This window comes from Salmo salar, chromosome 18, assembly GCF_965601325.2.
Source record: "Salmo salar chromosome 18, fSalSal1, whole genome shotgun sequence".
NCBI lineage: Eukaryota > Metazoa > Chordata > Actinopteri > Salmoniformes > Salmonidae > Salmo > Salmo salar.
Window position 1 is genome coordinate 69287587 of NC_138308.1, and position 27175 is coordinate 69314761.

The 27175-nt window shown below is 43.4% G+C and overlaps 1 protein-coding gene across 2 annotated transcripts; it reads left to right on the plus strand.

The window, feature by feature from the left end:
- Positions 1-1483: 1483 nt before the first annotated feature.
- Positions 1484-25907, plus strand: LOC106577510 (acidic mammalian chitinase). Of its 2 annotated transcripts, none has more exons than XM_045701307.2 (12): positions 1484-1617; positions 1696-1722; positions 1962-2166; positions 2252-2308; positions 2427-2592; positions 2792-2916; positions 3301-3424; positions 3584-3766; positions 3860-3976; positions 4106-4238; positions 4356-4638; positions 25889-25907. In XM_045701307.2, the coding sequence occupies exons 1-11, from the start codon at positions 1593-1595 to the stop codon at positions 4607-4609; spliced, it is 1416 nt and encodes a 471-aa protein (XP_045557263.1). In that variant the 5' UTR covers positions 1484-1592; the 3' UTR covers positions 4610-4638; positions 25889-25907. The 2 variants fall into 2 exon arrangements, with proteins under 2 accessions (XP_045557263.1, XP_014011074.1); XM_014155599.3 differs by lacking the exon at positions 25889-25907 and adding an exon at positions 6529-6737 and having other exon boundaries at positions 1485-1617.
- The last annotated feature ends 1268 nt before the right edge of the window (positions 25908-27175 follow it).

Consider the following 27175-nt stretch of genomic DNA (forward strand, 5'->3'; position numbering starts at 1 on the left):
ACCCTCCAGCAGGACAATGACCCTAAGCATACTGCTAAACCAACACTCGAGTGGTTTAAGGGGAAACATTTAAATGTCTTGGAATGGCCTAGTCAAAGCCCAGACCTCAATCCAATTGAGAATCTGTGGTATGACTTAAAGATTGCTGTACACCAGCGGAGCCCATCCAACTTGAAGGAGCTAGAGCAGTTTTGCCTTGAAGAATGGGCAAGAATCCCAGTGGCTAGATGTGCCAAGCTTATAGAGACATACCCCAAGAGACTTGCAGCTGTAATTGCGGCAAAAGGTGGCTCTACAAAGTATTGACTTTGGGGGGGTGAATAGTTATGCACGCTTAATGTAGAAAAAGCCCATGGAGTTGGTGGAATAATCCTTTAATTCATTGCCACTTACTCAGCTGGGCCAGCGTTAATTAGGTCAGGTGGAAATGTCCGACAGATCTCCACTCCATAAAAGGAGGAAATCACCATCACCTGATCGCGCTGCTTTCTCTTCCTTAACTCTGTCAAATACAGAAGTTATGTGCGTCCATGAAGCCACGTAAGTCCACCGACTCTGTTACCTTTCATCTGAGCTACCTGTTGCGATCGGGAGAGTGGGCCATCAGTTGTTGTTTGAAGTTATTATCGTGTGGCTTGGAGCGCACGGTTCAAACAGGTTTTCTAGTGTGAATGGTCAATGATTCCGGCTCTACGGATCATAATAGGCCAATTATGCAATTGGTATGGTTAATATGTAATGAAATTCCGTGTACACATGAAGACACTTGAAAGGGTGAAATAAGAAAGTAATTGTTTGTTGAACTGATCGGCTCTGATATCCAACTAATGGCGACTATAGATTGAATAACCGATCACTGTTTGTATTATTCTTTCATGCTTTATGATAAATAGTTACGAGCCTAAATTACTCACCGATGATTCCTATTGACTTATTAATGAACTGGATTGTTGAATTCCCAAAATGATGTTCACAATGAATGATCGTGATGATTAGATCTTTGTGATGATGGATTTGATTGGATACACGTTATTCTGTTTCCTTTATTATGCAGCACAGACTACTCAGTAAATATACCACTTTATGGTTAAAGGAATTCCTGCCTCAGTCTCATCCATTCCTCTGTCACCTGACCCGTGACCACCTGTTCACCCTCAGTCAGTCATCCTACCTGTCCAGTTACCCACACAGATTCCACTAATCTTTCACTTAAGTTTTCAGTTTTTGTGTCTTATTTCTTGTTTGTTTCACAATAAAAAATATTTTGCATGTTCAAAGTGGTAGGCATGTTGTGTAAATCAAATGATACAACCCCCCCCAAAATACATTTTAATTCCAGGTTGTAAGGCAACAAAATAGGAAAAATGCCAAGGGGGGTGAATACTTTCGCAAGCCACTGTACAAATATTTCCACTACAATGACAGAACTGTTTCTGGGGAAGTCAGATGATTTACTCGGGTTAATAATTAGTCATAGAAAGTGGAACAAAAAATCATAGTCAAATAGTTGTCATTTCTCCTTTTTTCTTCTTCCTCTTTTTAAGACGGACATAAATAAGCCCTCTAACCTATCTAGCAGAGAAGCAGGCACAATGAGCAAGCTCACTTTACTTGCAGGTAAAAACATTATTAATATGTTCACATATATTCTGTTTGTGTGAAATTTTTATTAACTCTAAATATGTGCTTTTGAAGGTCTGTGCTTCGCCCTGTGCCACTTGGGTGAGTTTCCACTTTAAAAAAAAACATTATGACATTTCCCACACATTATATCAACATTTTAGGATTTTTATTTTACTTGAATTGTCACTCAGTATTCATCAAGATAATTATGTTTGTATCAGTCATCTAAAAATTGTGATATATAAGGACGATGCTACCATGAAGTTGTGTCACCCTGGGAAATTCTGACAGTGACTCTGCAAAAACCATATATGATAGACATTCTGTTCCTGTCTAAGGCTCGACCTCCCAACTGGTCTGCTACTTTACCAACTGGTCCCAGTACAGATCTGGAACTGGGAAGTTCCTGCCGGCTAATGTTGACCCTCACCTGTGTACTCACCTGATCTACGCCTTCTCCATTATCAACCCTGCCAATGAGCTTGCCACCTATGAGTGGAATGATGAGACCCTCTACAGTTCCTTCAATGGACTTAAAGACAGGTTTGCATCTTTTACCAAGACATTCTGAGATGTTCAGGGGTAATTGTTTACTGACAATAGTAATTGTATTTTTGTCATCTAACAGAAATCCTCAGCTCAAAACACTTTTGGCTGTCGGTGGATGGAATTTTGGCACACAACAGTGAGCTATCTAATTTCTTATATTTACATGGGTAAAGGGTAGTATATTTTTGAAGGATTGATAATATCTTTTATATTTAGTTAAGTCAACTTGTTTGAGCATCCCTAATTCTCCCTAGGTTCAGTATCATGGTTTCATCACCTGACAATCGGCTGAAGTTCATCCAGTCTTCGATTAGTTTCCTTCGGAGGCATGGTTTTGACGGGCTGGACCTGGACTGGGAGTACCCTGGAGCACGGGGAAGCCCTCCAGAGGACAAGCACAGATTCACACTGTTGTGCAAGGTGATGGTTAGGGTTAGGGATATGGCTATGGTTATAGTTAGGCCAGGATGTGGACATGAGGCTAGGGTTATGGTTGAGCCGGGGTGTAGCTAGTTTTGGGAAACCATGCTACTAGACTTTTATTTAGGGATGTTCAGACATTCCATATGGCAATACATGTAATGCCATATGAGTAAAAAGACATCTGTTGTTTTTGTAGGAGCTCCTGGAGGCCTTTGAGGCTGAGGGCAAGGCAGTCAGCCGCCCCAGGCTGCTGCTTACTGCTGCTGTGGCTGCTGGGAAAGGGACCATTGATTCTGGCTATGAAATTGCAGAAGTTGCTAAGTAAATATGGATTTTAACATTATAACCACCTTAGTCACATTTTAGAAAACAATAATACAGTGAACAGGATCCCATTTGGATTAATGGATGTGTATTAATTAAACTTGTCTTCTGGGTCATTCCATACATTTCAATCCCTTTTTGACTGCACCTCTTGATTTGAATGAAACCTTTCATTCATGTTTGCCCATGGTGGAAGTGGTCAGTGACTTTTTGGATGTGAATGCCAAAACATTTAGGAGCTAGAGGTGCACAAAGTTGACCACTTTTGCATACCCTACCATGAGACATTCATGTCTTTATCACTGAAAGATAAACTGTTGAGTTTGATATCATTTGAAAGCTGATATATGAAATCATATGGAATGACCTTTCTGTCTTTAGATACCTGGACTTCATTAGCGTGATGACCTATGACTTCCATGGATCCTGGGAGACCTTCACAGGACACAACAGCCCTCTCTACCAGGGATCCCATGACACAGGAGACCATATCTACTTCAACACAGTGAGAAAGGGGCTTTTCAATGACTAAAACGCCATAAATCCAGCTTCTAGTCTACATGTTAAATAAAGCCTATCAAATGTGAGTGTAAAGAAAGTACTGTATACATTCATGCAAAACTAGTTTCAAAGTCTCTCTTTTCTGTCTCGATCTCCCTGGCAGGATTTTGCCATGAAATACTGGCGAGATCAGGGAGCCCCTGTTGAGAAGCTGATGATGGGCTTTGCTACGTATGGACGTTCGTTCCAGCTCGCCTCTGTAGATAGTGGGGTCGGAGCGTCAGCCAACGGTGGTGCTGCAGCCGGACCTTTCACCAGGGAGGCTGGTTTCTGGTCTTATTATGAGGTAGTAAGGCTTAATTGCGTATTTTTTTGAAAAGGTATCAAATTGATAGTTAACTTTTTGATTGAGGTAACCTGTTGCCCCTCATGTTTCCAGATCTGTACTTTCCTCCAAGGAGCCAGTGTCCAGTGGATTGAGGATCAAAAGGTTCCCTATGCCTTTAAAGGAAATCAATGGGTGGGATTTGACAATAGGGAGAGCTATGACACAAAGGTATGCAGCAGAATACCTGGGTTATAATCCAAAATGTTGGACCAAACATCTATTTTTCAAATGTGCAATGAAATTGCAGAAGAATCAAAGACATGCTCCTGCTTTTTTCCTATGCTCTCCCTTCCTAAGGTCGGCTACCTAAAGGAAAATGGCTTTGGAGGGGCCATGGTTTGGACACTGGACTTGGATGACTTTGCTGGACAGTCATGTGGACAGGGCAACTATTCCCTGATCAGCCATCTTCAAAAACTCCTCAACATTGGTAAATCGCATTTCAACTATTTCTTACTTGTCCAAATATATACAAACATGTCAATGTTTTTTTTTTTGTGGTCGAGTGCTATTCTGAATAGACATATTACGTTTTCTTTTCACCCAGAACTACCTCCCCTGCCACCTACACACACCCCATGGCCAGGGAAACCACATACAGTCAAGGCCACAACTAAGGCCACCACCACTACTACCCTTGTGCCCGGTGGTAGTTTCTGTGCAGGCAGGGCTGGTGGGTTGTATGTCAAAGCAGATTCCCCGAGCTCTTTCTATAACTGTGCTAACGGCATCACCTGGATCCAGAGCTGCCCCGCTGGCCTAGTCTTCAGTGACAGCTGCAAATGCTGCAACTGGCCCTAGGACTGTTATTTGACCTATGGGAGAGTTGGGTATGTTGAGCCTTTTTTTTTTTTTTACATTCAGCATCACTACGTCAAGGGAAATATAATACTCTTCCTAACAAAGATATCTACATATATTTCAGGATCTTGTGTATCGCTGGAAATAATCTGAATTTATGTAAACATACTTTACCATAGCCTCTCTTTTGCACATGCTCATTTTCTTTTTTGTCTTTTTTGTACCTTTTCAGTGTTACAGTCAATGTTTTTTTATTCCTTGCTGCTGCTCAAATGAACTTCTCACTTCATTGGTTGCTTTCTCAAAAACCTCAAGGGGGGCTAGATCACTGCTTGTTTTAAGTTTGTGTACATAGGTCACTATCTTGAGTTGATATACAAGGCACATTGCAAAAGTATATTATGCATAAAATTAACAAAATGTCATAATTTGTATGGGGGTTTGGTAGCCAATTGCTCAGCTTACCCCAAGGCTAACATTTTGGATTATATTAGCCCACACAGCTACTTTCATGCTACACTACGACCAAAAGTATGTGGACAACTGCTTGTCGAACATCTCATTCCAAAATCATGGGCATTAATGTGAAGTTGGTCCCCCCCTTTGCTGCTATAACAGCCTCCACTCTTCTGGGAAGGCTTTCCACTAGATGATGGAACATTGCTGTTGGGACTTTCTTCCATTCAGCCACAAAAGCATTAGTGAGGTCGGACACTGATGTTGGGGGATTAGGCCTTTCTCGTTGTCAGCGTTCCAATTCATCCTAAAGGTGTTCGATGGGTTTGAGGTCAGGGCTCTGTGCAGACCAGTCAAGTTCTTCCACACCGATCTCAACTAACCATTTCTGTATGGACCTCGCTTTGTGCACAGGGCATTGTCATGCTGAAACAGGAAAGGACCATCCCAAAACTGCTGCCACAAAATTGGAAGCACAGAATCATATAGAATGTCATTGTATGCTGTAGCATTAAGATCTCCCTTCACTGGAACTAAGGGGCCTAGCCTGAACCATGAAAAACAGCCCCAGACCATTATTCCTTCTCCACCAAACTTTACAGTTGGCACTATACATTGGGGCAGGTAGCGTTCTCCTGGTATCTGTCAAACCCATATTTGTCCTTCGACTGCTAGATGGTGAAGCGTGATTCATCTTTCCAGGGAACATGTTTCCACTGCTCCAGAGACCACTGGCGGCGAGCTTTACCTCACTCCAGCCGACACTTGGTATTGCACATGGTGATCTTAGGCTTGTGTGCAGCTGCTTGGCCATGGAAACCCATTTCATGACGCTTCCGACGAACAGTTCTTGTGCTGACGTTCCAGAGGCAGTTTGGAACTCGGTAGTGAGTGTTGCAACTGAAGAAAGATGATATTTACGTGCTACTCGCTTCAGCGGTCCCATTTCGTGAGCTTGTGTGGCCTATCACTTTGCGGCTGAGCCGTTGTAGCTCCTAGATGTTTCCACTTCACAATAACAGCACTTACAGTTCACCAGGGCAGCTCTAGCAGGGCAACTGACTTGTTGGAAAGGTAGCATCCTATGAAGGTGCCACGTTGAAAGTCACTGAGCTCTTCAGTAAGCCATTCTACCGCCAATGTTTGTCTATGGAGATTGCATGGTTGTGTGCTCGATTTTTTTATTTTTATTATTTTTTATTTTTTATACACCTGTCAGCAACGGGTGTGGCTGAAATGGCTGAATCCACTAATTTGAAGGCTGTCCACATACTTTTGTATATACTGTAGGTTTAGGACCTTATATTGTAGCTTATAGAGACCTCAACTGATGTACAAAACAATCTACTTTGGTTTAGATACAAGCATGAAACCTATAACACATTATTTTGACTTTGTGAAAATCCGTTTTTTTTTAACCTAACCTGCTAACCACTTTTTCCATGTGGTTTCTTCCTTCACAGACTCCATGAAATGGTGACCTCGGCTCATCCTAAATATTTGGTCACATGATTAATTCTGTGTATGGAGTTCTAACTTGAAATATATTTATTCCTGTAACTATATAAGGCCTTATCAATTATGTCATGTGGATAATGAATGTATATGTTATTGATAACTGAAGGGTGACGAAGAGCTTTGTTTATGTAAAGTTACTGTGAGAGAAAAGGGGAACAGAGACTATAACCAAAGTCTGTTCACTAATGTAAACATCATGGAGTAGTGATTGGATGAAGAGCAACAGCGCAACATTTAGGCAGTATTGGGCAACAGATGGCAGTTTGGAGAAGTTACACCTCTAATCTCATTTTGCTTTGTTTAAGACTTTGGTTATAGTCTCTGTTCCCCTTTTCTCTCACAGTAACTTTCCATAAACAAAGTTCTTCTTCACCCTTCAGTTATCAATAACATATACATTCATTATCCACGTGACGTAATTGATAAGGCCTTATATAGTTACAGGAATAAGTATATTTCAAGTTAGAACTCCATACACAGAATTAATCATGCCTGTTTTGATCATGTGCAAAGTGTGCTTGCAGCTGGAGCAACCAGTGGGTTGAATAAACATGGTTTGAGCTTTTTCTAGTCGTCCGTTTGAGTTTATACTCTGTTCAGAACCTAACCATGGTTTCCTAGAAACACGGGGTGGCTCAACTAACCCTTTTGCTCAATTTACCCCACTCTCCACTATGTACAGCACTGAGGGGCAATTTTCACATTTTTATGAATGAAACTATATACAGTGTATCTTCCAAACACACATGCTATATTGATTATACAAAGTAAATATCCTGTTTATTATTTTTATTTACTGGCTTTGTGTCATCTCACAAGCTAGGTTTCCATCCTATTTGCCACAGTTTTTCATGCAAATATTCAAAACTCTGAATAAAACAGTTTGCGCATTCTTCCACCAGAGATGTGTTTCCACCAAACATACTTTTTCCGGACAAAAGGCTGTGGGTGATGACGTAGTGCACATAAAGAAATGACTTTTGCTGTTAAATTCCCATGTACCGAATGAAAAATACAAGTTAAAGGGGAATTTCACCATGGCTCTGCCACAGCATATAGTCCTTACTATATTAACAACATTACGTTTTTGTCGTAAACATTAATGTTATCCAAACCAAAAGCTAGAACGAGCACACTTTCATTTCACTGGTAGAATCGGGAAATTTCGCCTTCCTGTGTGTTCATAGTGAAACAAAGTCCAGCATTCATAGCGAATGCAGATACCGCCCCGCTAGGTAGATGAGGCATGCCCACAAACTTAGTTCATCGCGTTGTTTAATTTCGAATGATCAACACACAGTAATCTAAGAACTTCTCTAGGCAATTTACTTTTTGAACGTTTGTTTTTCACTCACATTTGTCATCAAAATCAAATGAAACTGTATTTGTCACATGCGCCGAATACAACAACTATAGACTTTACCGTTAAATGCTTACTTACAAGCCCTTAACCAACAGTGCAGTTCAAGAAGAGTTAAGAAAATATTTACCAAGTAGACTAAAATAAAAAGTAATAATAAAAAGTAACAAGAATAACAATAACGAGGATATACAGGGAGCACCAGTACCGAGTCAGTGTGTGGGGGTACATGTTAGTTGAGGTAATTTGTACATGTAGGTGGGGGTGAAGTGACTATGCATACATAATGAACAGCGAATAGCAGCAGCTAGTTCCTCCAGGATTTCGCAGATTTTTTTTGTGATTTCTGCGGCCAGAAATACTTAATTTTGAAGCAGCTTTTCTGAAATTCTGCGATACATTTTGCGATCTTTTAGTTCACGTTAATTTCATATAGACAATACAAAGTCATATGTGCTCAGTTTTAGGAAAATTTTAAGCAGAATACATAATACAAAAACAATTAGAAACATCTAAAGTGCTCAATTTTGTTTATTTTCCTGAACAAACAGCTCTGTCATAATCCACTCATACACACCTCTCCTCTCCATCAGGCTTGGGGTTTGCTATCAACACGAGATGCACCTCCCATTCCCACTCACACTCTCTCTCAAAAATAAGATTCAAAACTGATCAATCGCTTTCAATTTGAGGATCGACATTTCTTTCGCATAAATTGTCTTCAAAATACTTGAGATTGCGATTTAAAAAAAAAAAATGTTTAAAGGGTCGTAAGGGCGATAAGGAACAGAAAACGTAAAAATAGAGTTTTGTGGTTGATATTAACTTTTAAAACAGTATTACCATTTTTTTTTATCCAGAAAGATTGTGCTTTCGAGATCCGTATTAAATTTTACAGAGTATAAAATGGCAAAGCTGACAAATTGCACTCAGTGCTTTGAGCAGCGCTCCTCATAGACAGACTGGGGAGAGCAGAGTGCCGACCACCCTACTAAAGTGGAGAAAAAGTTTGAATAAAACGCCACTCACCTTGATTCTTTCAGCGCTTGCCAGTCTTTCCTGCTACCACTTCAGTCATGGTGATCTGCCGCTGCTGTGGGAACTGTTCTGACATTCTCATACGCTTTGCTGATTCAAAGTGACTGTTGATTGTTGACTTTCTCGTTTCCAAAAACATTTGGAAATTGTTTCGCACCGTCTTTAGCTGTTATTTTTGTTGGCAAATGAGAGTGATTTCTGTTCATTGTACTGCCTGTCAGCCATCAACAATCACTCATCATCTTCGCACATGAATACGCTGACAGGCCAGGGAGGAAAAACTTTGTTGACGTGTGGTTGGATTTGGCCATTTTTCACAGTAACAGTGTAGCAATTACGAACCCGCTTTTGATTGGACCCTTTTTTGCATTGAATTATGCGATCGTAGAATCGCGGAATCCTGGAGGGACTGAGCAGTGTACAAAAGGGAGGGGGGGTCAATGTAAATTGTCTGGTGGCGATTTTATGAATTGTTCAGCAGTCTTATGGCTTGGGGGTAGAAGCTGTTGAGGAGCCTTTTGGTCCTAGACTTGGCGCTCCGGTACCGCTTGCCATGCGGTAGCAAAGAAAACAGTCTATAACTTGGGTGACTGGAGTCTCTGATAATTTTATGGGCTTTCCTCTGACACCGCCTATTGTATAGGTCCTGGATGGCAGGAAGCTTGGCCCCAGTGATGTCCTGGGCCATTCGCACTACCCTCTGTAGCACCTTACGGTCAGATGCCGAGCAGTTGCCATACCAGGCAGTGATGCAACCGGTCAGGATGCTCTCGATGGTGCAGCTGTAGAACTTTTTGAGGATCTGGGGACCCATGCCAAATCTTTTCAGTCTCCTGAGGGGGAAAGGTTTTGTCGTGCCCTCTTCACGACTGTCTTGGTATGTTTGGACCATGATAGTTCGTTGGTGATGTAGACACCAAGGAACTTGAAACTCTCGACCCGCTCCACTACAGCCCCGTCGATGTTAATGGGGGCCTGTTTGGCCCGCCTTTTCCTATAGTCCACGATCAGCTCCTTTGTCTTGCTCACATTGAGGGAGAGGTTGTTGTCCTGGCACCACACTGCCAGGTCTCTGACCTCCTCCCTATAGGCCGTCTCATCGTTGTTGGTGATCAGGCCTACCACTGTGTTGACATGGTGTTGGAGTCATGTTTGGCCATGCAGTCGTGGGTGAACAGTGAATACAGAAGGGCACTAAGTACACATCCCTGAGGGGCCCCAGTGTTAAGGATCAGCATGGCAGACGTGTTGTTACCTACTCTTACCACTTGGGGGCGGCCCGTCAGGAAGTCCAGGATCCAGTTAAACACAGTATGAACGTGTGCCAGCATAATACCATTAGGGTAGACTAGTTGAACATGCAGACATGTGCATAGGCATAGAGATTACATTGTTCCCACCTGCAAAATAAAGTTCTGAACTGGTTTGAACCCCCAAAAAGTACCGGCTTATACCGTTCCCTTCTGTTCCTTTTAAACCTCTGAAATACATTTTTTCTTACATTCACTCAACATTAAAATTACTTTACCAATCAGTGTTGATAGAGCAGCTTGCTATTGAATGGGCAAGCTATAGCTAGTTGTGTCCAAGTGCGATGGACAGACAAGTTTAGGGCGCGTCGCGAGATGCGACTGAAATTTTGCGGGTTGGGAGTGAGTGAAAGAGGGTGGAGGAGGAGACTTGGCTTGAATCGCTGGGCATCTTGTTATGACATGTATTATCTGAATTAGACCTACAGAATTATACCTAAGGAGGAGTGGCTTCTATGGAGGAACTTTGAATGTCCTTGAACTTCAGAGAGTTGGTTTAACGTTGGATCAGAGGTAGCTAGCTAGCTAAGAAGCTTGTGTGTGAAGAGCAGAACCAGAATTAAAAACACATATTACCTTTTGTAGTTAATAAATCGAATGTCAAACGTGATAACTTTAGTAACCTTAACTAGCATTGAAAAAGCTAATCAAATCTCTCATTAAATATCTCACTATTTTCTGAATCACGCTGGTAACGTCAGTAGGCTACAGTAGCCTAAGTTTCAGAGGGGGAGGGCAGGTTGCCTACACATGTACACACACTGGCAAAGATTTTAAACTGACAGGCAGACACTGGAATACATTTCTGAGTGAGGTCTTTGCATAGTTGCCTTGTTGCGTTTTTTGAGGGACTGAAAAAAATGCCCGGAACGTAAAATAACATCATTAACTGGTTCCTGTGATTTTAAAATAACGTTTCTGTTCCGGAACAGTATAGATCATTTTCGTTCCCGGTTTTCTGTTCTCTTCCTTGAACCGGTCCTTTGCCTTGCCTGGGTAACAAACTAAGATGAGATCTATTTGCTATCCCTCGTCCTTTTATAGTAAAGCATGCTTCAGATGATTTAAACACTTACTGTACGTAATCTGTTGACTATGCAGTACACCCTATGCAGGTGGTGGTATACAGTATACTGTGGAGTTCACTCTGTAGGCTTCTAGGTTTATATATAGCTGTGGTCATTAAAACTCATACTGAAAGTATTAAAACAGGAAGCTGTTTGTGTAAGTGTGTACTGTTTTACCAACTTTTAAGACACAGTTTAGCCATAGTGATGTAAAGAGATCATTACTTGTAAATAACCTGTTTTTGCATGGACTTTACCATTGAGGGCTTCCACCATTTTAAAGTAGTCAACTGGATTGGGATTCATATGGTTCGGGAGCAATCAGCCATTGATCAGAGCATTGTCTTCTTCTTCAAATTGGTTTGCCTAGTTTGTAAATGGCTTTTTAGCGATATCACCGCCATGTAGTGGCCACAATAAATTAATGATACACAATATTTGACTCCAGCACTGCAGGTGGCGTGAAATCACCAATATTAGCTTTACACTTTTTTCAAACATAGCCTTCCCTGTAGCTCAGTTGGTAGAGCATGGTGTTTGCAACGCCAGGGTTGTGGGTTCGATTCCCACGGGGGGCCAGCAAAAAAAAAATTATGAAATTGTATGAAATGTATGCATTCACTACTGTAAGTCGCTCTGGATAAGAGCGTCTGCTAAATGACTAAAATGTAATGTAAATGTAAACATCAAAAGAAGAAAATGTACTACTTCAAATGGAGATAGCATCAATTAGGGAATATTTTCACTATTCGTATAATATCATGCATTTTTGGGGGGATATCCGAATAGTCTAAATGTGTGTTTTTTTGTGAAACTTTTATACAACTTTTTTTCTAAACAGCACTTGTTTGCTGCATGACTCAGAAAGCTCTGTTTGCTGCTGCAGCAGGGCGGGGGAAGGGTAGGGGCCGGTGTAAGACGGGAGGGAGGAAGAGGGAGCGAAAGTAGCCATACTCGTGCTAATTAGACAAACTTGTTGCTGCCTTAGGTTATCCATCATACCATCTGGCAGGGCCTGTATTGACTACATCAAATCGATGTAAAGAATCTAGCTACGCTAGCCAGCTAAGTTATCCAACTAGCTAGCTAGCAAGGCTAATTGAAGCTATTTTGCTGTGCTCCAAGTCCTTGTCTACAACTACTCCATTCAGGTTAAGCAACAGCCTACCTGTTGGTTGCTCGTTGTAGTCTAAACCTTCTCACTAAAGTAACTTAATTCCATAATTTTTATTCCATTTTGCAATAATTTGAACTATCCCACTTCAGCTGCTAGTCTTCATATGGAGCCTCTGACTGCAGTGCCGCTTTTATTGCCCGACATTAACAGCTTGCTGCCCATATGTCTTTTTTATGGTGTGCACGTCATTCAAATAAAAACTACATTCAAAAGTTTGTTGTTTTTTAAAATAAAAAATTAAGGGGATTAGAAATGATGCAAACATTTAATTTGATAGATTTTAGGTTTTATCTGCAATATTAAAGCTGAAAATGAAATTGCCACGAGCAGCACTGCAGATATTAAGATGAGCGAGATGCAAGACTTCACTCTCACACAGTCACACATGGTATCTGCACATGTGCACGGGTGCATTTCACGCTGTTCACAGCGTGGATGCCAGGGTACCAAAACAACAGAGAAGTTGAGCCTCGCACTTCAACGCTCTTAGTTTTTGTCATTTCACTGAGTCTACCTTTAAGAATGTCAAATGCCATGGTGTATAGTAGAGCTGGGAACCAAAACCCGAAAATGACCGTAACTGACATTGTCTTCCTCTTGCTGAAGCATTTTGCTTATGTTAGTCATTTCCGGTAATTTTTCTACACAAGGTTCCTGTAGATTGTTCAAAAAACATTATTTGGTCAAAAGTAATAGCCTATTCATTATGCGGTAGGTAGTCTAGCGGAACTTCTTTGGGATAGGGGGCGGTATTTTGACGTCCCAAAGTAAACTGCCTGTTACTCAGGCCTAGAAGCTAGGATATGCATATAATTGGTAGATTTGGATAGAAAACACTCAAAAGTTTCTAAAACTGTTAAAATTATGTCTGTGGATTTCTATGGGAAACTAGATTTATGACGCACCTGGTTGCAGTTCCTATGGCTTCCACTAGATGTCAACAGTCTTTAGAAATTGGTTGATGTTTTTCCTTTGAGAAATGAAGAAGTACGACCTATAGCTCGCTCCAGTTTGATTTTATCCGCTATTGAACACAGTATATTCCGTCTTAAATTGTATTGATTATTTACATTTTAGGATACCTAAGGATGGATTGTTGTTTGAAATGTTTTGACAAAGTTTACAGGTAACTTATTAGATAATTTGTAGTCATGTTGGGCGAGTTTGAACCGGTGTTTTTCTGAATCAAATGCGCCAAATAAATGGACATTTTAGGGATATAAAAAAGGAGTTTATCGAACAAAAGGACCATTTGTGATGTTTCTGGGACATATTGGAGTGCCACCAGAAGAAGATCTTCAAAGGTAAGGCATGAATTATATCGTTATTTCTGACTTTTGTGTCGCCACCTGCCTGGTTGAAAATGATTGTTATGCATTTGTATGATGGGGCGCTGTCCTCAGACAATTGCATGGTTTGCTTTCGCCATAAAGCCTTTTTGAAATCTGACACTGCGGCTGGATTAACAAGAAGTTACACTTTATTTTGACATTTTGCATGTGTATTTTCAAGAATGTTAACTATTTACAATTCTGTAGTTTGAATTTGGTGCCCTGCACGTTCACTGGATGTTGGTCACTAGCCTAGAGAGGTTTTAAGAGCATTGGGCCAATAGCTAAAAGGTCACTGGTTCGAATACCTGAGCAGGCACGTTGAAAAAATCTGCCATTCTGCCCTTGAGAAAAGCATTTAACCCCAACAACAACTGCTCCCCGGGTGCAGTTGTCGATTAAGGCAGCACCCGCACCTCTCTGACTCAGAGGGGTTGGGTTAAACGTGGAAGACACATTTTGGTTGAATGCATCCAGTTGGGCAACTGACTAGGTACCCCCCTTTCCCATTATGTTGATTACTGCTTTGAAAATACAGTATATTCCTGTCCCTGTTTCGCTGTCGGCTGCTGTGTGAGTGAGCCACTCTCAATTCCTTTCCCCACTGTGCGCATGGACCATTGCTCAAAATGCAATATCTATAAATATAGGTTTCAAAGTAACTACTGTTGTTCAAGTTACATAGAGGAGAGTCACAGCTTTCTGGGAGTATATCATTTATTTCTCACCTTTCAATATTGGCACCACTTTACAACCATGCAAGCGGAGCGGAGTTGAGGATATATACTTGTTTTGTAGTGCAATACATTTACTGATAGATAAATCAATTAGCTGACATGGCTATCTACTGTAGCAACAATATCATATTTAGAGTTAGCAATCTAGCTAAGTGTTGTGAGTTCCCACTTTCTCAAGGGGTGGTGAATAATATAGCCTAGGCCAATATGCACAAAGTTGTCAAAAATGTGATCATTCTGGATCCTATTTTGACAGGTTGCACATCAAAATATCAATCGTGCATTACCTGGATATGTCAGATGAAATAGCTGACTTTTTTAATCATAGGCTACCATCTCAGTTGTCTTACTTGGCACTGAAAAAAATATATATCTAGAGCCCTGCTGCAACTGTAAAGTAAATGTCCATTAAAACACAATTTTTTTATCGATATATTTATTCTTTTCGAGCACAATGTAACGATTGCAGTAGTGGGTGTGGAGTCAGGTGCAGGAAACAGGAGTAGTTGCTAACGGGCTTTTAATGAATTGCACCATAAAAGAACAGTACACCCACGAAAACACAACTGGGTGTGATCCAACAAACACAATGATCCAATAACACGTACCACTGCATAAACAACAGTCGACAACAGATAGTAAGCCCGCACACAGAACAGGTGGGGAAACGGGCTTAAATACTCAACTAAACACTAATCATACACAGGTGCAAACAATCAAGACAAAACCAACAGAAAAGGGAAAAAAGGGATCGGTGGCAGCTAGTAGGCCGGTGACGACGACCGCCGAGCGCCACCCGAACAGGGAGAGGAGTCACCCTCGGCAGGAGTCATGACACACAATAGTTACATTTATCACAATATGACTTTTTGCCCATGTCGCCCAGCTTTAGTATATACTTATATATAGTACTGTAGCAATGTCACATTGATAATTTGATTTAATTCAGACAAAGCCTCTTAATTGTTATAATATATAAATATATCTATATTTTTAAATGTGTATTCTCGCAAGTAGATTAATCGATTAACCGTACCCATCCCTAGCCTCAATGGCCCTGCCCATGCCATCACAGATGCCATAAGAGCAGAGATACAAGTTGAGAACCCTATGCATCTCTATGGGTAAAGCTCTTTACTGAAAAGGACCAAGGGGTGCTTTATACCTTTCTGTTGGTCCTCCACTAAACATGGTCCCCAGGGAAACACTAACAACAATTATGGTTCCTACCCTGCCACGTGCATTATTCCCATCCCCCCACACACCTCTGGGAAGAAGGGTTGTCGTGCTCACATCCCTTAGGTCTGATGATCTGACTGGAAGTTAACTAGTTAGAGTATGCTATTGATCAACATCTCAGATTTTGATTACAAACTAGTCAGATGGTTATAAAAGGGTCTTAGATTCATTGCTCTGTCTCTGGATGGACTTACTAAGACACAAATACATAGATAAAGCAAAAGACATCTGATCACTAAACAGACCAATAGAAGCCATTAACTACATGGACACTCCTCCCTCCACCATACTGAACACTACCTAACCTAAATCCTTACCCTACCCCTAACCCTTGCACCCCCTTTTTTTTTGCCTACAGTTATTTCCACGATAACAGAATGATGCTAAGACTCCGATTTTTCACTTTAATATGTATGTCAATCAAAAACCAATGACTGCAACATTAAACAAACATTTGGTAACAGAATGACAGCATAAACAGCACAAACCGTCATTCTGTTACCAAACGTTGCATCTGTACTGTTCTTCAAGTAAATGTGTTGTTGTAAATGTGTTGTAGTCCTTGAGCACAGAGTTGTATGGTTTGTTTAACTTTGCAATCATTGTTTTTTTTTGGCATTCATTTTAAAGTGAAAAATCTGAGTCATTCACCATTCATTTTAGATTTCAACATTGCCAATGCTGCCATTATGAAATGCAGCAAATTTAAGCAAGTGCATGGCAACACCTGGAGAGTGTGGAACGTGAATCTGAATAAATCATATAGCTGGTTCTCTTGAGCTGACAGCCTTGGAGTGATTTTCACCTATATTGGTTATGCACGGATAAAAGACAGTATAGAGAAGGCCATGAAGAATAGACTAGTATAGACTTATATCCACAGAATGCTGGAGAGCTGTGTAATATGCTGGACTGGTCCATATCTGTTATGTTTTCTATAGAAATCTTGAGTATCAAATAAAAATAAATGGCTTTTCACTCTTTGAATCCTTTAAAAATGTTGTTGCAAACAGAGACTTCATGACATGACATGAATGATTATTTGTCCTATACTGTTCAAATGTATTATTATGTTATGAGTAATTGTAAAATAAAAAATATATATTTTGAGGCACTACTTCCATGAATTTCACTGTAGTGTTGGCCCCAATGGATGGACAAAGCCATCTATTACATGACACCATTCATTCCTATGTGAAGACTCAATAGCACATTAAAGCCAAATTAAGTCCATTAAGATGGCATCTCATGGAAACATAACATGCACAGTTACTCCAGGAAGTGACGTTGCAGGCTACCTCAGTGCTACCCCTCTCATTGAGAAACACAAGTTGAAGGCCGACTGGGGTACTGCAGAATGCCATTAGCAACTAAATTATCCTTAGAACTTCTGTTCGCAATTTTAAAATAATCTGTTCAAGGACATACTTTTATTTTTTTTATTACTAGAAGATTCACCACGAAGATTGCCATTTACCATTCATTATAATGGGGGATCCTGTTTTCTGCTAACAATGCCTGCAGTACCGCGGGCGACCTTTAACTTCCATGGGGCTGTCGTTCTCCCCTGGTTGGCCCCATAGAGATTCTATTAAATTACTAGAGGTGATATGTCATTAACCTTCAAAGGTTCCAGAACGGGGTGAAAATGTCAGACATATTTTTCAGGGAGAAATCCAAACCAGTGTAATTGGAATGAATGGCATGATTGTACTTATGTAGGAAAATTAAAGTAAGGCATGTGATATCAGAAATTGTGTAACTGAATGATTGTCAACCTAAAATATTGTAATATAATTATACTGTAAATACAGTTTATACAGGTTTTATACACATTTTCTGAATAAATAGCCTCTAAATTTGTAAACAGACAATAAATGTCTCAATTTTTGTTTTCTTGAAATGCCATGAGTGCTATTATATGATACAATATCAGTACTTGTTGCATTTAAAACTTGTCTAAGTCCTATCATCAACTGGTTTCAGCCAGTGTATTGCTGTGGATTGATTGCATTGTTTGAATGGAATATTGGCAGTTCATTAGAAAAATGTTTGGAATCATTCCTCTAAAACTGTCTGACTAGCAGTGGTGTAAAGTACTTAAGTAGTTTTTCGGGGTATCTGTACTTTACTTTACTATTTATATTTTTAACTACTTTTACTTTTACTTCACTACATTCCAAAACATTTTTTTTACTTTTTACATTTTCCCTGACACTCAAAAGTACTCGTTACATTTTGAATGGTTAGCAGGACAGAAAATAGTTTAATTCACACACTTATCAATGGAACATTCCTGGTCATCCCTAGCGCCTCTGATCTGGTGGACTCACTAAACACATGCTTTGTTTGTAAATGATGTCTGAGTGTTGGAGCATGCCCCTAGCTATCCGTAAATAAAAAAATCTAAGAAAATGGTGCCGCCTGTTTTTCTTAATATGAGGAATTTAAAAATATTTATACTTTTGATACTTAAGATTATTTTAGCAATTACATTTACTTTTGATACTTAAGTATATTTAAAACCAAATACTTTTAGACTTTTACTCAAGTAGTATTTTACTGGTGACTTTCACTTTTACTTAAGTCATTTTCTATTAAGTTATCTTTACTTTTACTCAAGTATGACAATTGATGATGTTTCCACCACTTCTGGCTAGCTAACTAACAAACATACAGTGCAGATCAATTATTCTAATTCATTATTTTACACAATATGTGATCACAGTACTGGCAAACCATGGTTGACTAAATTCCTGACCAAAATGGCTGATCTTAATCCCATCATAAGAAGGTTCATGTCCATTCTAGTATTCAAATTTCTAATTATATGGTTGGCCCCCAGTGGCGTGTATTCATGCATGCCAAGGGAAGCCAGGCTTCCCCAAAAATATGACCAATAAAAAAGGAAAAACATATAAAAACATGTATCTTTCGTCTCTCTGTGTTTCGTAGTTTTTCTTCAATTTGCAAGTGGCTGAATGCATCTCACTGGAGAAAGCATCCGAGCGAGCGAAACAGCATCCTTCTGTCTCTGTATGTGTAGCCTATCTATCTGATGCTGTCTGGTCAAAAATAGTATGATATTGTTACCACCCATAGCATTGGATGCAAGGAAAGCCAGCGAGCATTTGGCCTTACTTGATAAAAAAATTACACAATAATAGTCAATCAGCATTGAGCTAAACTGAGTGAACTCAACTTTGAATGATCCTGGCGCACCCAAAAAAAGTGTAAAGGGAAGCCAGTTTGGATTTGGCTTCACACGAATCACATCAAAAGCCAAACGTCATTAACAGAAAAAAACTTGAATTGTTGCATCTCGTTGTGTTGTTGCCCTCCTGTGGTTAACTAGCTAGCTAAAATTGCCCCTTTCCTAAATTAGCTATGGGTGGAGAAGAGATTAGGATTTGTTGTTTTACTTAATTCTTTGTCCGGACCAATTACTATAAAGGCGATTCTGATCCTACGATGAATTCATACATTGTGCCTCTGGCCTGAGAGGATGGAAGTTCAATATGTAGCTAGATGTAGTAGGCTAATGTTAACTAGCTGGCTAATCATTGCCCATTAAAGGAAGTTTGGCTAGCGAGCAAGCATTTTAGCCAGGTGGCCTAGGACAACAAAAACAAAAGCATGTACTGTATGACAAAGTCATAGACCGTTTCGGCAACATGAAAGAGAGGAGGATGGCACTGGCATTTCTCTACTTGTTTTTCTCAACATGCTTTTTCTACTTACGCACATACAGATATCAGTACCATGGACAGCCACATGATATTTAGCTTACATTGATTGGACTAAGCATAGGTGATTTGATGATGTTGAAGTTGAAATGGTGCTGGAATAGTAGAGGCAGCTCCTGTTTTCTTTGTAACTTGATGTAACTCTCCAGTGTTCTAAATCAATAGTTGTTTAGTAGTCCGTAAATGTCGGCAACATTAACTTGATTGACCATGTTGTAGGTGATGTAACTGTTTGTTACATGCAAATTGCTTTGTGGACTCCACCGGACAGATGTTGCTCTCCGGTTTTGTGATGAAACAAAAGTGTGGTTGAATTTATTCTGCCACTGTGTGTTCTTATTGTCTCTGCCTTAGGCCTATATATCACAGTGGCAAGGCATAGATTATAGAGCAAACAACGCATTTATGTCACGACTTCTACCGAAGGTGGCTCCTCTTCCTTTTCGGGTGGTGGTCGGCGGTCGTTGTCACCGGTCTACTAGCTGCCACCGATCCCTTTTCGTTTGGTTTGGTCTGTCTTGTGTTACACCTGTTTCTTGTTTAGATTCATTAGTAGGGTATTTATTCTCGCCCTACCAGTTTGGGTTCATGTGGGATTGTTTTGTTTTCCCTGTCGTGGGTTTGGGTAGCGGTTTATGGCTTTGGCTCATTTAGACAGGTGTATTTTCTGGACTGCCTTCCGGACCATTTGTGTGGACTGCTTATTCTGGTCCTATTCTTGTTTATTTTGAAGGACTCTGGAATAAACGGTTTCTCTGTATATTTAGTCTCCTGTGCCTGACTTCACCCCCCACCTCTCCTAGGGAGTTTTAACAGAATCCCGCACCGATAAACATGAAGTCAGCAGGAGCGGACGCGCCCTCCCCGTCCATGGAGGAGCGTGTCCTACAGCATACAGCCGTGCTACACCGTCTGGGGACGGCTATGGATCAAGTGTTGGCGAGAATGGAGAGATGGGAGAGGAGCGGTCTCCCTACCCCGTCTTCAGCCACTCTTCAGCCTGCACCACCACCCTCTCCGATGACGTCCAGCCCCAGTGGGATTCGGCTCGCGCTCCCGAGGGAGTACGATGGGATGGCTGCCGGGTGTAAGGGGTTCCTGCTCCAGTTGGAGCTTTACCTGGCGACTGTTCACCCGACTCCCTCCGGAGAGGAGAGCGTTAACGTCCTCGTCTCCTGCCTTTTGGGTAAAGCCCTGGAGTGGGCCAACACGGTCTGGGAGGGTCCAGATTCGGCGAGGGACCATTACCCAGAGTTCACCCGCCCCTTCCAGGCTGTGTTCGACCATCCACCGGAGGGCAGAGCGGCGGGTGAACGGCTGTTTCATCTGAGGCAGGAGACGAGGAGCGCACAGGACTTTGCGCTGGAGTTCCAGACCCTTGCCGCCGGCGCGGGGTGGAATGACAGGGCCCTGATGGACCATTATAGGTGCAGCCTACGAGAGGACGTCCGCAGGGAGCTAGCTTGCCGAGACACCACCCTCACTCGGGACCAACAGATCGACATGTCCATCAGATTGGACCCATACAAATCAGCCGGGCTAGACAATCTGGACCCTCTCTTTCTAAAATCATCTGCCGAAATTGTTGCAATCCCTATTACTAGCCTGTTCAACCTCTCTTTCGTATTGTCTGAGATTCCAAAAGATTGGAAAGCTGCCGCGGTCATCCCCCTCTTCAAAGGGGGTGACACTCTAGACCCAAACTGCTACAGACCTATATCTATCCTACCCGGTCTTTCTAAGGTCTTCGAAAACCAAGTTAACAAACAGATTACCGACCATTTCGAATCCCACCGTACCTTCTCCGCTATGCAATCTGGTTTCAGAGCTGGTCATGGGTGCACCTCAGCCACGCTCAAGGTCCTAAACGACATCATAACCGCCATCGATAAGCGACATTACTGTGCAGCCGTCTTCATCGACCTGGTCAAGGCTTTCGACTCTGTCAATCACCACATTCTTATCGGCAGACTCGACAGCCTTGGTTTTTCAAATGATTGGCTCGCCTGGTTTACCAACTACTTCTCTGATAGAGTTCAACGTGTCAAATCGGAAGGCCTGTTGTCCGGACCTCTGGCAGTCTCTATGGGGGTGCCACAGGGTTCAAATCTCGGGCCGACTCTCTTCTCTGTACACATCAATGATGTTGCACTTGCTACTGATGATTCTCTGATCCACCTCTACGCAGACGACACCATTCTGTATACTTCTGGCCCTTCTTTGGACACTGTGTTAACTAACCTCCAGACGAGCTTCAATGCCATACAACTCTCCTTCCGTGGCCTCCAACTGCTCTTAAACGCAGGTAAAACTAAATGCATGTTATTCAATCGATCACTGCCCGCACCTGCTCGCCCGACTAGCAGCACTACTCTGGACAGCTCTGACTTAGAATATGTGGACAACTACAAATGCCTGGGTGTCTGGTTAGACTGTAAACTCTCCTTCCAGGCTCACATTAAGCATCTCCAATCCAAAATTAAATCTAGAATCGGCTTCCTATATCGCAACAAAGCATCCTTCACTCATGCTGCCAAACATACCCTCGTAAAACTGACCATCGTACCGATCCTCGACTTCGGTGATGTCATCTATAAAATAGCCTCCAACACTCTACTCAACAAACTGGATGCAGTCTATCCACAGTGCCATCCGTTTTGTCACCAAAGCCCCATACACTACCCGCCATTGCAACCTGTACGCTCTCGTTGGTTGGCCCTCGCTTCATACTCGTCTCCAAACCCACTGGCTACAGGTTATCTACAAGTCTCTGCTAGGTAAAGTCCCGCCTTATCTCAGCTCACTGGTCACCATAGCAGCACCCACCCGTAGCACTCGCTCCTGCAGGTATATCTCACTGGTCACCCCCAAAGCCAATTCCTCCTTTGGTCGTCTTTCCTTCCAGTACTCTGCTGCTAATGACTGGAACGAACTGCAAAAATCTCTGAAGCTGGAGACTCATATCTCCCTCACTAGCTTTAAGCACCAGCTGTCAGAGCAGCTCACAGATCACTGCACCTGTACATAGCCCATCTGTAAACAGCCCATCTATCTACCTACGTCATCCCCATACTGTATTTATTTATTTATCTTGCTCCTTTGCACCCCAGTATCTCTACTTGCACATTCATCTTCTGCACATCTACCATTCCAGTGTTTAATTGCTATATTGTAATTACTTCGCCACCATGGCCTATTTATTGTCTTAACTTACCTCATTTGCACTCACTGTATATAGACTTTTTGTTTTCTTTTGTTCTACTGTATTATTGACTGTATGTTTTGTTTATGCCATGTGTAACTATGTGTTGTATGTGTCGAATTGCTACACTTTATCTTGGCCAGGTCACAGTTGCAAATGAGAACTTGTTCTCAACTAGCTTACCTGGTTAAATAAAGGTGAAATAAAAAAATTAAATAAAAAGATTGGACATCTTGCTGGCTGCTCGTGGGCGTCCTGATCGGGCCCTGTTCCTTCCACCTCCCAGCACTCCTGCTCCGACGCCCATGGAGTTGGGGGGTGCTGCAGCTAGGTCGAAGGGAGGAGGAGCCTCCTCCTGCACCAGTTGTGGTTGGAGAGGACACACTGCTGACCGGTGCTGGAGGAGCTCGTCTGGGAGTTGAGAGGGCAGGCAGAGCACTACTCGGACACCTCAGGTGAGTCCGCACCAGGCTCACCCAGAGCTCCCTGTCAGCCATATGTATGTGTTGGTTTCTTTTCCTGAGTTTTCCCCTCATTCCCAGCATAAGGCGCTAGTAGATTCAGGCGCAGCGGGGAGTTTTATGGACCGTGGGTTCGCGAGTAAGTTAGGGATTCCTTTGGTTCAGTTGGACCAACCCTTCCCCGTGCACGCCCTAGATAGTCGACCTCTCAGGTCAGGGCTGGTCAGGGAGGCCACGGTTTCACTGGTCATGGCAACACGGGAGGGTCATGAGGAGCGGATTAGCCTCTTCCTCATCAATTCTCCTGCGTTTCCAGTGGTGCTGGGGATTCCCTGGCTGGCTTTTCACAATCCCAACATTTCATGGAGACAGGGGGCTCTTAAGGGGTGGTCAGAGGAGTGCTTGGGTAGGTGTGTGGGAGTTTCCATCGGTGCGACTCTCTCGGTGGAGAGTCCGGACCAAGTCTCCACTGTGCGCATTCCCTCCGAATATGCCGATTTGGCTATCGCTTTCTGTAAAAAGAGGGCGACCCAATTAACACCTCATCGACGAGGGGATTGTGCGATAAACCTCCAGGTTAACGCTGCACTTCCCAGGAGTCACGTGTATCCCCTGTCACAGGAGGAGACGGTGGCTATGGAGACATATGTCACCGAATCTCTGAGGCAGGGATACATTCGGCCATCCACATCACCCACCTCCTTGAGTTTCTTTTTTGTGAAGAAGAAGGAGGGAGGTCTGCATCCGTGCATTGACTATAGAGGTCTAAATTCCATCACAGTGGGGTTCAGTTACCCACTACCTCTCATCGCCACGGCGGTGGAGTCATTTCACAGAGCACGCTTCTTCACAAAACTGGATCTCAGGACCGCGTATAACTTGGTGCGTATCCGAGAGGGAGATGAGTGGAAGACCGCGTTTAGTACCACATCTGGCCATTATGAGTACCTCGTCATGCCGTATGGGTTGAAGAATGCTCCAGCCGTTTTCCAATCCTTTGTGGACGAGATTCTCAGGGACCTGCACGGGCAAGGTGTGGGGGTGTACATCGATGACGTTCTGATCTATTCCGCCACACGCGCCGCGCATGTGTCTCTGGTGCGCAGGGTGCTTGGGCGACTGTTGGCGCATGACCTGTACGTCAAGGCCGAGAAATGTGTGTTCTCCAAACAAGCCGTCTCTTTCCTGGGGTATCGCATTTCCACATCTGGGGTGGTGATGGTGTGTGACCGCATTTCGGCCGTGCGTAATTGTCCGACTCCGACCACGGTAAAAGAGGTGCAGCGGTTTTTAGGGTTTGCCAATTACTACCGGAGGTTTATCCGGGGTTTTGGGCAGGTGGCTGCTCCCATTTCCTCACTGCTGAAGGGGGGGGGGGCGGTGCGTTTGCGGTGGTCGGTGGAGGCGGACAGAGCTTTTGTTCGTCTGGATGCTCTGTTTACCGATGCTCCCGTGCTGGCGCATCCGGACCCCTCTTTGCCATTCATAGTGGAGGTGGACGCGTCCGAGGCTGGTGTTGGAGCCGTGTTCTCAGTGCTCGGGCACACCCCTGAAGCTTCACGGTCCGAACCTGCTCCACCTCAGTGTCCTGCTGGTCGGAGGTACGTCCCGCTTGGTGTTCGCGATAGATTGATCAGGTGGGCTCACACGCTACCCTCCTCTGGTCATCCGGGTATTGAGCGGACGGTGCGGGGTCTTAGAGGGAGGTACTGGTGGCCCACGTTGGCAAGGGACGTGAGGCCTTATGTCTCCTCCTGTTCTGGGTGCGCCCAGTGTAAGGCTCCTAGACACCTGCCTAGAGGGAAGTTACAGCCCCTCCCCATTCCACAGCGGCCGTGGTCCCACCTGTCGGTGGACTTCCTCACCGATCTTCCTCCATCACAGGGGAACACCACGATGCTGGTCGTTGTGGATCGGTTTTCTAAGTCCTGCCGTCTCCTCCCTTTGCCCGGTCTTCCTACAGACCGCGAAGGCCCTGTTTACACACGTCATCCTGCACTACGGGGTGCCTGAGGACAGTTTCTGATCGGGGTCCCCAGTTCACGTCCCGGATTTGGAGGGCGTTTATGGAACGTCTGGGGGTCTCGATCAGCCTGACCTTAGGTATTCACCCCGAGAGTAATGGGCAGGTGGAGAGAGTGAATCAGGATGTGGGCAGGTTTCTGCGGTCCTATTGCCAGGACCGGCCAGGGGAGTGGGCAAGGTTCGTTCCATGGGCCGAGATGGCTCAAAATTCCCTCCGCCACTCCTCCACGAACCTGTCGCCTTTTCAGTACGTGTTGGGTTACCAGCCGGCCCTGGCACCATGGCATCAGAGCCAGACCGAGGCTCCTGTGGTGGAGGAATGGGTGCAGCGCTCAAAGGAGACCTGGAGAGCCGTCCAGGAATCCCTGAAACAGGCCGGTGGATGGCAGAAGGAGAGCGCTGACCGCCACCACAGTGAGGCTCTCGTGTTCTCACCGGGGGACCGGGTCTGGCTCTTGACCCGAAACCTGCTCCTCCGCCTGCCCTGCCGGAAGCTGGGCCCACGGTTTGTAGGGCCATTTAAAGTCCCGTGGAGAATAAACGAGTTGTGTTATAGGTTACAGCTCCCCCTTACTATCGTATTAACCCCTCGTTTCATGTGTCTCTCCACAGGCCGGTGGTAGCTGGTCCACTGCAGGACGTTGAGGTGCGGGAGGTCCCTCCACCCACCCCGGACATCGAGGAGGCCCCGTCGTACACAGTCCGTTCCATCTTGGACTCTAGGCGTCGGGTGGGGGGCCTGCAGTACCTCGTGGATTGGGAGGGGTACGGTCCGGAGGAGAGGTGCTGGGTACCGGTGGGGGACATCTTGGATCCATCACTGCTGGGTGAGTTCCACAGCCTCCATCCGGATCACCCTGCGCCTCGCCCTCCGGGTCGTCCTCGAGGACTTCTACCAAAGGTGGCTCCTCTTCCTGTTCGGGTGGCGCTCAGCGGTCGTCGTCGCCGGTCTACTAGCTGCCACCGATCCCTTTTCGTTTGGTTTGGTCTGTCTTGTGTTACACCTGTTTCTTGTTTAGATTCATTAGTAGGGTATTTATTCTCGCCTTACCAGTTTGGGTTCGTGCGGGATTGTTTTGTTTTCCCTGTCGTGGGTTTGGGTAGCGGTTTATGGCTTTGGCTCATTTAGACAGGTGTATTTTCTGGACTGCGTTCCGGACCATTTGTGTCGACTGCTTATTCTGGTCCTGTCCCTGTTTATTTTGAAGGACTCTGGAATAAACACTTTCTCTGTATATTTAGTTTCCTGCGCCTGACTTCACACCCCCCCACCTCTCCTAGCGAGTTTTGACAATTTATCACAACACATAGGTTGTAATATGGCTTTTTTTTCCCAGGACTGGCTTCCCCAGTGATTTTTACCCACGGACCGTTACTGTTGGCCCCCCATACTCACAAGGCCTGGGAGGCTTATGTCAAATCCTACAGAGACAAAATACATGTTTTTGGATTGCCCCGGTTGAGACACGTTCAACGTTACCTCACACGGAAGTCCGTCTATTGCTGTTGACATCACATGAGCCTTTCTGAGCCAATGAAAATGTAGCAGACACGCTTTTGAAACTAGGTGGTGTAGTACCGCTTACACACACTGGATGGTATAATACACATTGTTGGAAGCACAGCAGCGAGCTGAATCCAGCCATATGTCAGACTTATAGTTTTTGTTTTAATCAACAAATAACACAACCTTTTTTGGGAGGCTTTAAACAGCCTAGTGCCCAGTTTTTTTAATCTCAAGAGGTTAATGGTAATACACCCTCTGGCATGGAGGTGATATATTTTTCCATCTAAACATTCATTTGAATTAATACATCCTTAGCCTATAGGCCTACCTGTGAGTCTTGATTAAATATTGAGGTAGACTGTGAAAACGTTCAAAATGCATGATATTCACCA

Coding starts and splice junctions, on each gene's coding strand:
- LOC106577510 (XM_045701307.2), top strand. CDS start 1,593: ATGAGCAAGCTCACTTTACTTGCAG. Junction 3,767..3,859: donor GTTTCTGGTCTTATTATGAG/GTAGTAAGGCTT, acceptor TCATGTTTCCAG/ATCTGTACTTTCCTCCAAGG. Junction 4,239..4,355: donor TCAAAAACTCCTCAACATTG/GTAAATCGCATT, acceptor CTTTTCACCCAG/AACTACCTCCCCTGCCACCT.